General features: G+C 36.0%; 1 protein-coding gene across 1 annotated transcript in view; it reads right to left on the bottom strand.

The window, feature by feature from the left end:
* atr (ATR checkpoint kinase) overlaps positions 1–13,027 on the bottom strand; it is a 31,665-nt gene that overhangs the window by 594 nt on the left and 18,044 nt on the right. The window contains exons 24-46 of the mRNA XM_016544371.1: positions 12,605–12,720; positions 12,401–12,521; positions 12,183–12,320; positions 11,834–12,047; positions 11,305–11,477; positions 10,610–10,774; positions 9,319–9,410; positions 9,134–9,225; positions 8,981–9,051; positions 8,838–8,842; positions 7,984–8,140; positions 7,703–7,882; positions 6,214–6,356; positions 6,010–6,107; positions 4,175–4,407; positions 3,945–4,079; positions 3,556–3,756; positions 3,301–3,444; positions 3,063–3,213; positions 2,070–2,226; positions 1,753–1,906; positions 1,508–1,659; positions 207–312 (exon numbers count right to left, since the gene is read on the bottom strand). Of these exons, the coding sequence (XP_016399857.1) occupies positions 207–312; positions 1,508–1,659; positions 1,753–1,906; positions 2,070–2,226; positions 3,063–3,213; positions 3,301–3,444; positions 3,556–3,756; positions 3,945–4,079; positions 4,175–4,407; positions 6,010–6,107; positions 6,214–6,356; positions 7,703–7,882; positions 7,984–8,140; positions 8,838–8,842; positions 8,981–9,051; positions 9,134–9,225; positions 9,319–9,410; positions 10,610–10,774; positions 11,305–11,477; positions 11,834–12,047; positions 12,183–12,320; positions 12,401–12,521; positions 12,605–12,720 (3,198 nt within the window). The remainder of the gene's footprint in view (positions 1–206; positions 313–1,507; positions 1,660–1,752; positions 1,907–2,069; positions 2,227–3,062; positions 3,214–3,300; positions 3,445–3,555; positions 3,757–3,944; positions 4,080–4,174; positions 4,408–6,009; positions 6,108–6,213; positions 6,357–7,702; positions 7,883–7,983; positions 8,141–8,837; positions 8,843–8,980; positions 9,052–9,133; positions 9,226–9,318; positions 9,411–10,609; positions 10,775–11,304; positions 11,478–11,833; positions 12,048–12,182; positions 12,321–12,400; positions 12,522–12,604; positions 12,721–13,027) is intronic.

The following is a 13,027-nucleotide window of genomic DNA, read 5'->3' on the forward strand; positions in this document are numbered from 1 at the left end:
CAATAGGGATTTCGCCTAGGGCGTCAAATTGGCTAGAAACGGCCCTGAAGATGAGGCACTGACAAGCAAGTGTATTATAACTTCGAACCATAATGTCTTATGTTTACTCATAATTCAAGCCTGCTTGGCTGAATATATAAGCACATATGACAGACGTCACAGATAAGCATCTTCATTCAGGCTGAAGTAACTAAGGGGTGAAGTACCTTCTCATTGAGGATCTCTCCAGATTCATTGACTTGTGTCTTAGATGAACCCTTGACAGGTTTACTCCATTCTACCAAAGGATCATGCAGGAATGTTTTTAAAACACTGGTTAAAAGGAATAAAAAGATATCATGAAATTTTAAGTATTATACAAATACTGTATGAAATGTTAAACTCATTACGCAAATCGAACACACTCAGCATAGAACAGAGATTTGTTTTGAGTTTTTTTTTTTTTCAGTATTCATGCATTTCTACTTCAGTATCAGGTCTACTAATAAGTGCTATATTTTGTGGGTCTATAAGGAATATCATTCAACAATGCCATTACACAACCAGGCATTCAACAGGAAATAACAGTGTTCAGAGGTAAAGTAGATTACTTATTTAATGCACTAATTTACAAGTGAGGAATGCATTGCATTTTAAGCACAAAAGTGATTATTTAGATTGCCAAAAAAAAACTTTAACAATGTTACAATGTTACAAATTAATAAAAAATTATTAAAATATTCATATTGTATATTTTGCTTTGGTTGTTGTAGTCCAATGATTAGTCGTGTTATTACAATAACAGAAAGAAAATTTATTAAAATACAGTTCAGGTTAGACACATAAACATAATCTTTATCTGTAACAGTCATAAAAATAATACTGGTCAATCCTCTAACCCTTGATAAATAATATACCAAAAAAGAAAAATAGACAAACATCTAGTAGTAGTAAGAGTAATTAGTAAGATCAACTAAAGTGATATGGATATGCATGTTCCTGCATCGTATCGTTCAAAGTTAGAGGTCATAGGGGTTATGTTTTTATTTTGAAAGAAATTAATACTTTTGTTAACTTTAATTTTGATCAGAAGCGACAGTAAATTTTGTTTCTATTTCAAATAAAGGCTGATCTTTTGAACTTTCTATTTATCAAAGTTTCCATAAAAAATATTAAACAGCACAACAGTTTTCAACATTGATAATAATAAATGTTCCTTGAACACCAAATCATTTTCGAATGATTTCTGATGGATCATGTGACACTGAAGACTGGAGTAACGGCTGCTGAAAATTCAGTTTTGCAGTCACAGCAAAAAGTTTGATTTTAAAATATATATATTTTTAATTATAATATTTCAGCTGTTACAATATTCACTGTTAGTACTGTATTTTTAATCAAATAAATGCAGCCTTGGTGAGTATACGAAACTTATTAAAAAAAATTTTTTTTTTTTAAATCTTACCGACCCCAAACTTTTGAACAGTAGTGGAATTTTGTCTGCCTGTGTACGTTCAGAGATGTTCACCTCATGAGTGGCTCTCTCTGGTCCCTCATAAGTCTGAGTGTGACTTCACAGGCCTGTCTGAACAGGCCCTCTGTGCCCATCGGCCCCATCGCATGAACCATGTTCTGAGTGAGCCGGAAGGGAACCACCTCAGGAACATCAAATGTCTCCCCCTTAAGCACCAAAAACACATTTATTCTTCAGTTACCCAAAGATATCAAGTATAGGGAGTAATAAAACTGTCACATTCCTCATTCATCTCAAACCTTGTTGAAGAGGCAGTTGAAATCCACATGGACACACTCGCCAGTTAGGGAGTCAAACAAAATGTTCTCTCCATGGCGATCGCCAAGTCCAAGAATATACCCCACCATAGACATGACTGCAGTAGAGCGACAGTAAGCAGACCTGCTGTTGTACCTGTGAAATGCCACATTTGCCCCATGTGCAAAGATGTTCAAGTAAGTGCTTTTCTAATGAATTACTCAAAACTCACCTTAATAGCAAACACTAAGAAACATTTAGCATATTACTGTGCAAAGATATTATGAATATGAACACTGAAAGCCTGTAATATATATACCAAGAGGTGGGATCAGGAAACGTCCGTAGGAACCACTCATGAAAAACTGGTGGGTGTCTGGCACACAGCACATCTTTGTGCAGCTTTAGCTTCTCCTGAAAAGATGCCGTTTTTGGCAAAATCAGCTTTCGCAGCTCTGTCCCACTGACATAGATCCCTGTTCAAAAAACAGATACACCACTTTACAGATACAGATACAACTCAATTTAGACCAATTTCACAAAAAATATGGGAATTGAAAACAGCCTGAAAATAACACTCAGTATGCTTAAAATTTTTAAAACAGCATGCTTAACGCGCTCTAGAATTGATTCTGATTGGTTAATCAATATTTCATGTCAATATACAGTACACTACCGTTCAGAAGTTGGGGGTCAATAAAAATGTATTAAAACAGAAATGTTGTGAAACATTATTATAATTTAAAATAAATGTTTTCTATTTGAATATATTTTAAAATGTAAATTATTCCTGTGATGGCAAAACTGAATTTTCAGCATCATTACTCCAGTCTTCAGTGTCACATGATCCTTCAGAAATCAATCTAATATGCTGATTTGCTGCTCAAGAAACATTTCTTCTTAACATCATTGTTGAAAACGGTGCTACTTAATACTTTTTTGTGGAAATCATTTTTTTTCCAGGATTCTTTGATGAATGGAAAGTTTAAAAAACAGCATTTATGTGAAACATAAATCTTTTGGAACATTATAAATGCCTTTGCTGCCTTTTTTGATCAATTTAATGCATCCTGCCAAAAAATAAAAAATGAAAATCTTACTGACCCAAACTTTTGAATGGCAGTAGGCCTAAGTTTATTTATTTGGTGATAACAACTATAAACTGATCATTACCACAAAATAAATCACTTCAGAGTGATACAACCTTTTATTTTACGATCTGTGTCAGGATATTATGCAACTCATAACATTACTCCATTATGACATACACTGTATATCCTGAAGAGAAATCAAGGCTATGAAATCAGCACACCTTTCTCTTTATACAGCTTTGTGAGGATGTGGCGTACACCCGCCGTGTTGTTGACCCACTCTATTATGCCGCACTCTTCATTTAGAGGGATGACTGCGTATGTCCGAATGTGCAAATCCCTCCGTCTAGACTCCGCATCTTTCCTCAAAGACTAACAAAGGCACATTTTTATTAGGCAAGTTCTCAGGAAAATGCAGTTCATCATTCAGGTATTTAGTGAACAGCACATCTCTAGTACCTTATTAATGAGACAGTTGAACTCCATCAGCCTGCAATCTTTCCTCAGGTCATCTTTAGGTTTGCACATCATGGTGTAGAACTTTCCATCAGAGCCCTTGAGCGAGATCTTTTTAGGCTTCTGCAAGGATGCCAAGATCTCCACCTTGATTAAATGAAACGTGTAATGATGAATCATGAATAAAGTATCATCTGAAATGAGAGTGATGCATTATGTGCTCAAAAACTGGTGTATGGTGAAACAGGCGGGACTGACTGTGTCATCAAAGCCACCGAGGTAGACCCAGTGTCCTGGAAAGGCATCGTGTTTGGGGTTGGCTCCTCCAGTGGAAGGCAGGGTGGGTATAAGGACAGACTGCAGGGGGATCAGGATCTGACTGAAGGTAGGCTCTTCCACCAGTTTCTTCAGCATTTTGAAGTGTACGCTCATGATGAGGGTGCTGCTGTTCCCATCCACCTACACAATTAAACAAAAACACAGTCTGACTGCATCCAAATGCAACAGTAATTTTAGAACCAACTGAGTTTAAAATGAATGCTAAGCGGAAAGTTAGGGAATAGTAAAGATTAAGAATAAATGCATAAAAGCTGTTTCCATGGAAATCAAAATATTATTTTCTTGTTAGCGGTACAGTCTTGTCCTACTGGTTTATTGCCGAGCTCCACCAGCTTGTCAGTCAGTCTGTTGGCATCTCCGATAAATTTCCCAAATGACTCATTTAGACTGACGGCCTTCTTCAGGATCTCCTTACATCTGTTCATTCGTGTCGGATAGGAGGACTAAAAAAAAAAAAAGAAAAAAGCACATACATTAAACAGTTTATATCTGTGAAAAGACACTATTTATGGTTGTAGATGTGTCTAAGGTGTCTGACCTTTGACACAGCAGTCATCATCCACATAGCTTGTTGTGGGTAAGCTAAGAAAACTTTGGCCACAATCTCCATCAGCACAGCAAAGACTTCATTGTTGGAGTGGCAGATTCGGGAGATGAGCTGTGAAAAGGCTGTGAGGAACTGATAGGGCGAGAGGTTGCTGGTGTGTTCGCTGATGACGGAATTGATCTTAGTGAGTTCAGCACGCATCTGGGCTCGGTCAGAGCGGCCAGCTGAAAAAAAAGGAGGAAGCTGGTGTGTCATAGTGGAAATCAGAAATCAATTACTGGTCAACACAAATAATTTATTATTTAAAAGTAGGGCTGTCATCGTTAACGCATGCGATTAATTTTACAATCCTTAACGCGTTAAAATAATTTTGCGCAATTAACGCAAAATTACTGAAGCACAATTTCTATTCTAACCCTTTAACCCAATTTTGCTTCTCTGCTTGCTATTAGATCATTTTAAGCTGCTAAACTCCGGGAAAGTTTTCAGTCCAATGATCCAGTAAGCGAATGCATTCAAACAATCCGTCCAAAACAGCGCTACTATAAAGGAAACCAGGCTGATTACATCAGAGATCGCAGAGAGAACAGAGACTCGCGTTGCGTTTTAAGTGAATTATTCATTCCAGTGCATTTCGCTTTAAACACAAGCTCTGTCATCTGAGATGACATGAGATTGTCTCTGAAGAGCGCGAGCCCTCACACGTCGCGCTGTGTGAAGTACAGACTGAACGGATTGTCAACACATCCCACCGCTGTATGGCCAGATGAGATGCAAACTATGGTTTCTCGACTTGATAACCAGTCTCGCTAGTAAAGTTTTGATGGATGAAGACTGCAATCAAGGTAAAGACAATTGCGGTGGCGTACAGGAGTCGTACAGTAAGCACGCGTGAGTCCATTATAATAATGCGTGTATGAGTGCTCTTGACGCACTGATCGCACATTGTATTTATGCACAGGCACAGACATTTCCGTACATTCATGTTGTTTCCACACACATTCACGATCATGTTTTGATTTGTCATGTTTATGTTGCTGTGTTTAGTTATTCTGAATGGATCTGTGTACTGTAGTAGATATATAAATGCAGTCAGCAGACGGTTGGTTTAGTTTTCTTTTGGCATCTCCATGTGGTCCTGTTCGGTATCGCAACTTGACTTCTCTAAAATGTAAAAAAGCTCTTTGCTGTTGCACTGTACACATACTATAAAATTCGGATTTTTTTTTCTTTCATATGTGCTTATATGGGCTCCTTATATCATTTGGTTCTTTGGTGTCCTTTTGGAGTTTCTAAGTGTCATTTTTTGGAAAGACATCTAAATTTATCTTGAAAAAAGCTTGCAGAAAATACAGATTTTTGAGAATCACCCTTCAATTTTTTGGTTTACTTTGCTGGATATAGCAAATGATGACAAAATAAACATTTGAAACAAGATAAATGGTCTATGCTTAATTTCATGAAGTGTGCGATTAATCACAGAAAAAGGATTTGATTAATCAGATAAAAAATTAATCGATTGACAGCCCTATTTAAAAGGTTAAAATATTTCAAGAACAATGCATAAGTATCTGCACGATTCATAATCAATGCATTGATAAAATTAGTAAATCTTTTAACTGTTTATTTTTAAAACTATAGTTAATCAATTTGATTGATTCTTTTGTGATTGAAGTCAATTGCAGGCCAATAAAAGGATTAAAATATTTTAAAATCAATGCATATGAATCTGCAAGATTTGTAATCGATGCATTAATACAACGAGTGAATTGTATAATATCTTCGTTTTAACACTACAGATTATCGTGGGTAATTTTGTGTTTTACCTTTTTCAAACTCATAAACTTTGGCTCCGAAGTCCAGCCATAAGGTTAGCATTCTGGGCATGGCTTGATAGATGTACTGATTGCCAAACTGCAGGGCTCTATGAAGAGAGAGCAAAACATTACTGTTTCTACCCATCACACATTGAAAAACATTTAATTCAGGAACTGCTCCTACAGGAGGATTACCAATAGAAAACATCTTACTTTCCAAAATAAGTGACAATATAACGGATGAGGTTGCCTTGTCTTTCCAGTTTGTTGTCAGTGACCATGGGCATCACTTTGTCATAGTATTTGGCCAGGTAAAAGTTACCATCCTCCCATTCTGGTAACAGATGTGTGACATCCTGTATTTATGAAAGAAAAAGACACTGTGTGATCTATGGCTGGACAGAGTTAATTGTAAAGAACATTTTAATAATCTAAGGAACCATTTTCCACCATAAAGAACCTTTTGTCCAATGGAAAGGTCTATAGATGTTAAAGGTTCTTCAGTGAACCATCGATGCCAATAAGGAACCTTTATTTTAAAGAGTGTAGACATGTTACACACAATACTCCAATGATGACAGTTAAGAGACAAAAATTGATCTGAAAGCATGACAGCACATCTGATTAACTGCTCACATTTGAGCACGGTCTATGAAGGATCATAAAATAGTATACTAATGTGTTTTAATGTGTGTTATGAAACAAGCCTTGAACAACTGCTTTTAGCTTGAACGCAGCATTTTAGAAGTGTTTCATGCGCAAGATGCTGCAGAAGACACGTGTGTAACGGTCAAACACATCCTGTCTGTCAAGCACGTTTACATAGAAAAACAAAACAAAAGCAGCACAGTTGAATGCAAAAACCTGTGAAGAACTACTACATGTTTGATATTTCATGTTTGTATGATGGTGATAGGCTAAAAGATGCTTGTTCTTTGTTTTTACAAAACATTTACTATTAATAATAGCCCACCATACTTTTAGTCATTTTGAATTTGAACTTTTATATTATTTCTGAACATGTGTGACCCTGGATCACAAAACCAGTCTTAAGTGTCAATTTTTTCATATTGAGATTTATACATCACATGAAAGCTGAATAAATAAGCTTTCCATTGATGTATGGTTTGTTAGGATAGGACAATATTTGACCGAGATACAACTATTTGAAAATCTGGAATCTGAGGGTGAAAAAAAAAAAATCACAATATTGAGAAAATCGCCTTTAAAATTGTCCAAATGAAGTCCTTAGCAATGCATATTACTAATCAAAAATGAAGTTTTGAAATATTTACGGTAGGAAATTTACTAAATATCTTCATGGAACATGATCTTTACTTAATATCCTAATGATTTTTGGCATAAAAGAAAAATCTATAATTTTGACCCATACAATATTTTTGGCTATTGCTACAAATATACCCGTGCAACATAAGACTTGTTTTGTGGTCCAAGGTCACCTAGGATATGTTAAAGAGGGGTTTCTACAATCTTTGCCTTCACATTTCATGTGAAGTGAATTAATTTTACATTTACACCATGTTGTCCACTTGATGTGTTTTACTTGAACTACACTGTAGTTACATTTTAGGTTATGTAGTTAAATGATAATTAAAAAAAGATTTATTTTTTTTCGCCCAGCCCTAGTCTAATCATTCTGATTTCTGTTACATTTGTCCTCATATGTAATTGACTGAAATACCTTATAGGTTTTCATAATAGCATTGCTCTCAAAGTTGGCCGTCTCCTCCATGTATCTGCCCACCAGCAGCATGGCGTTCCCTTTTATCTGGATTCTCTTTGGGTCGGTGAGTGGCTGTTCATCAGGAAAACACTGCTGCACACCTTTCTGCAGGACTATCAGAGCCTGATGCACATCACCCTATAACAACAACATCTTTCCTTAGAACAATTTCAATGATGGATAAGGCCTCCATCAAAGAGATCAGCATTGGTATTTAAACATTATCTGAACTGCTATACCTTAGACCAGAGCCATTTGGCTTTCTCGATGAAGAGCTCAGAGAGGGAGTTCTCAGCATTGAGCAGGGCATTGAAAGCTGTTTGGTGATGGCCAGCTCTTCTGGCCACACGAGCGCTCTGCAGCCAGCACTCACCAACCTGCTCCTCACATGAAGAACTGCAAAGAAGTTTTCATCAAACACACAAACACACTCTCAAATCTAATTACATTACCACTCAAACAAATGTTATACATTATAATTATATTACCACTCAAAAAATGTTATTATTTACTTATGGTTATGTATTTTGAAATGTGCACTACCAGTCAAAGGTTTGGAATAATTAAGATTTTTTTTATGATTTTGAAAGAACTCTCTGATTTCTGATGGATTTTGCGGCACTGAAGACTGTAGTAATGGCTGCTGAAAATTCAGCTTTACCATCACAGGAATAAATTCCATTTTAAAATATATAAAAATGGAAAAGAACTGGTAGTGTTTGAATTACTTTCTTTTAAGGGACAAAAAAGTATTTTTTAGCAAATGTCCAAGCTGCTCTTTTCCATACAATCAAACTGAATGGTGACCACAGCTATCAAGCAAGATTTTCAGTGAATAACAACTCAAATCTGTTGCACAGTTCAGAATACTTGAAATAAATCAAATTAATCATATAGTGCATTTACTTTTACCATACTTTTATAGTGGCTTTTTTGCTTTTTGGACCTGGTTCCTATTCACTTTAAAAAAAATAGTGTAGGATTTATTTTGAAATCATTTTCACTCAGAAATTGCTAGTAAATTTCACAAATAATTACAAAGAAATAGCAAATAACACATTGAATTAAACCTGATTTTTTTTTTTTGAAGTACCAAGACTGATATAGTAATTTCTTGTAAAACATATTCCAATATTCTTTGTTTTATTTACAAATTTCGAAAAATCGTGTTTCTTTTTTGTTTTTTTTACTGTGCAGACATTCTGCTAAACTTTTCATTTTCTTTTCATAGAATGCCTCGGAATCTTGCTTCTTGGCAGCCAGCAACATTTGGCCAAGTCTGACACCCCATGTGCTGGACTTACAATCTATAAAACAGATATGACAAATATTAATGCTTCTTCAATCTGAAAAACATTTCTGTTTCTAGAAACAGCAAAAGTCCTTTACCAGAGGCAATATAGTCCTCAACTAAGTCCCATTTTGACAGCTTCCATGCTGCCTCGACCCGGTACGCATTCAGATCGGATTTCCATCGTGGCCTTTGTAAAGAAAATAACATCGGTTTAAAAAAAACAAAATCTGTGGTTGCATGAAACAGTGTCAGAGGACTGCGTCTACATCAGTACACCTACCTGCTTGCCAGAACTCCATTGACCTGAGTTATTACTGTAGAGAGCTGACCAAGACCCAACATAGAGTTCATAACACCATGATAATGGACAATCTGCATGCAAAGATATGAAAGTGAGAGGAAAAAGTATTAGTTACCAGAATACAAAAAATGAGAAAATACATGAACTGTTAACCACACAAATGTCAGAGACAGAACACTCTGAAGTTAAACTAAATCAAATCATTAGATCTTACTTAAAGGGGTCATATGATGCAATTTCAAGTTTTCCTTTCTCTTTGGAGTGTTACAAGCTGATTGTGCATAGATAAGATCCCTGAAGTTGCAAAGACTAAAGTCTCAAAACCAAAGAGATATTCTTTATCAAAGTTAAGACTCTGCCACGCCCCCCTAAAATGGCTCGTTCTAACACGCCCCCACATATCTACCACACTATTTTTTGAACATTAAAGCATGTCAACATATTCTGTTACACCAAATACACAAAATAATGATCTTTAAAAAAACATCATATGACCCCTTTAAAAGTTATGAACTGCACTTGGATGAAAAAAAGATATTAACTTAAATTACTGCATAGGATTCTACAGGATATAACAAAAACTTTATGCCATATAGGATCTACTGAATTTGCTTGAGTTATTCTCAAAATATTACTTGAATTTTCAGTCATTAAAAGCATATCAAGTATTGAAGCATCATTCTATAACTGAATAAAATTAAATGGTTTGACTCTTATGGAGGCCCAAATCTGCATAAATAAATAATTGGAAAATAAATGAAGAAATAAATTACTTGATAGAACAAATACAATTAATTTTTTATTAAATGTAGTCCTAAATGTATTTTTTGTAATACTTTTTTCCTTTATTAATTATTTTCTGTATTTATTTTTTACTTTATACACTGTACAAATTGCTATGGGATACTGCAGATCAAGTTCTTTTCCCCGATTCACATTATGTCGAATTACAACTTTCCAGAAATATAAACAGTTGTATTGACACACCTTTATTTATTTGTTTGAATTTTCTACAGGTTTGGTCCTTCATAAACTCTGCATCAATTTGCACAAAAAAAATATATCTATTTGTTTGTTTGTTTTTTTTTGTTAAATGTGCTAAATTATACAGAGTTGAAATACATAATTCACACATGTCATTTGTGATACATTGTTTAACTAGTAGTTTACTTACTTTGGCACTGGGTCTGTTTGGACACTGCCTAAATTTGCACACACTGACCTGAGTTTGGCAGGTACCCATAAGAATAAGAGTGTGTGTGTTTGTCACCTGGTCTGGCTCGAGTTGGATGGCTCTGTCGTAGCAGGCAGTGGATTCACGCAGTAGTCCAATGCTCTCATGCTCCAGGATCTGCTCTCTCAATGACGGCTCCTCTTTTCTCAGATCATTCACTCCCCTCACGCCATCTGGCTCATGCATGGCCGCATACATAGTCTAGAAGAGGTCCAGAAAAAGAGACAGGTTACAACAGAACTTAAAAGAGTTCATCTGATTTCTAGACAAGTTGTGCATGCAACTGTTTTAAACTCTTTCTGAATATTTTCAAACCCCATGCATATTTGATAGGTCAAATTTTATTTTATTTCATGACTCTCTGAAATACATGATTCTGATTGATAAATTGTAGCACTGAACAAATTATATAACGGCACTTTTCTCAGGCAACTGATTTCCTATATACACTACAGTTGAAAAGTTTGGGGTCAGTAAGATTTTTTTAAGAAATTAATTTTATTCAGCAAGGGCGCATTACATTTTTCAAAAGAGCCAGTATAGACATTTATAATTACAACATCTTTCTATATCAAATAAATGCTGTTCTTTTTTATTTTATTGTTCTTCTATTCATCAAAGAATCCTGAAAAAAGTGTGTCATGGTTTCCACAAAAATATTATGCATTAAGCATTTATTTAGTAAGTAGCGATAGCCAGTAATCATAAAACTCATGCAAGACTGGTAAGACCTGGAGGAATGAAAGATGGTCCTGAATGTTCTGCTTCTTCTCACGGATAAAAGACTCAAAGTGCATGACAGCACGTGTGTAGGCTCTGGAGCGGAAGGATGCCTTGGCCAGCACATCCTGAGGAATACGGTTAAGGAAGGCTACAACACTTTGATATTCACTGTTCTCTGGGCCTAAGAAGATGAAGAAAGAGTCAGAAACACTTTAATTTCAACTTGACTTACATGATACAGAGCTGAAAAATATAATTTACATGTTACTGCTGTTGCATTTACGATAAAATATTTTACAGAAAAAAAATCATGTCATAAAGCATCGAGTCAGGTCAGTAATGTGTGTTATTTATCTCATTTAAAAATAAATAAATAAAAAATGAATGGGAATTTGTGGAGTAAGATTTAATAAAGAATAAAAGGCATATTGCCTATTATCATTCCCAATAATGTCAAGACATGAAAAAATAATAACCAGCAGCTTTTATGGAAGAAAACAGGACTGAATTAAATCAAAATGTAATCTGGTAAGTCACCTGTGGCCTGTGCCTGCGGCTGCTCTCTGGCATGTTTGCCTGGCCTCTTGTTGGTACTCAGACTCTGCAGCTTGTGGCGGGACCACTGAGTGAGGTGGTCCAGCATGGAGAAGACGGTTTGCGTGCTGAGCTGACTCAGACTGGAGGCGTTCTCCTGCAGCCGCACTAACCGCGGGTCACCCTCCTTCAGGACTGCCATCATCTCTTCATTCACCTACATGACACAAACAGAGCCTTTTCACTGGTAATACTGTTGTTTCTTTTACTAAACTTTACTGAGCAAAACTACATGGACGGTTTCCTATCAAAAATCCATACCAAGTGCTTTCCACAAAGCTTGAATTTGTACCTCTTGCTGCTCCTCCTGAGTGCATCCAATCAGCACATAGACCAAAATGTGGGGCAGCAGGTAGATGGTCACTTTGTAATCATGCTTTATGATGAAACTACAGCAGTTGAACACTTTTCCAGCAAGCTCATGTCTAACCTAAAACACATGAAAAGATGAGGTAGAATTAGTCTTTTGTCTACATTTGAGGCTGGGGAAAAAAGTGGACATGGACTTACTTTACTGATGAGATATGCTGCCCATGTTGCAGACCAGTCAGAGAATTTGCTTCCACGGCTGGTAAGATATATAGGCTTTTTCAACTTAGACCAGTTCACCACCTTCTGAGAGCTCTTATACCTAATTAAAACAAGCCAGTTTTATGAACACTGGATATAAAATAAGCAGCAGACAACAAGCCATGCAAAATGATCATGCCCTACCTGGTATTGAGATGCGGCTCCAGGATTTCCTGAACCTGCTCTGGGAATCTTCTCCATAGACGGCGACCTGGTGAGTCAGTCCTGCCCTCCCGACATTCAAATAATGACAGCAGTTCCTGAAACAGAAGGTTACAGAGTTTAACTATCCTAAAACCTACAACATATTGGTATCAAATTATTTATCTGCTGATATGAGATTTTTTAAATTTATCAGTATCAGTCGCTATCTAGAATTTTCAATATGCAAGCTCATTTCCCCAAATTTTACATTTAGATTACCTTTGGCGTCATCTAATGCTCACTTAAAGGGGTCATATGATGTTGCTAAAAAGAACATTATTTTGTGTATTTGGTGTGATGAAATGTGTTTATGCGGTTTAAGGTTCAAAAAACACATTATTTTCCACATACTATACATTATTG

Source organism: Sinocyclocheilus rhinocerous, unplaced genomic scaffold (genome assembly GCF_001515625.1).
Source record: "Sinocyclocheilus rhinocerous isolate Xijiao unplaced genomic scaffold, SAMN03320098_v1.1 scaffold1001, whole genome shotgun sequence".
Lineage (NCBI taxonomy): Eukaryota > Metazoa > Chordata > Actinopteri > Cypriniformes > Cyprinidae > Sinocyclocheilus > Sinocyclocheilus rhinocerous.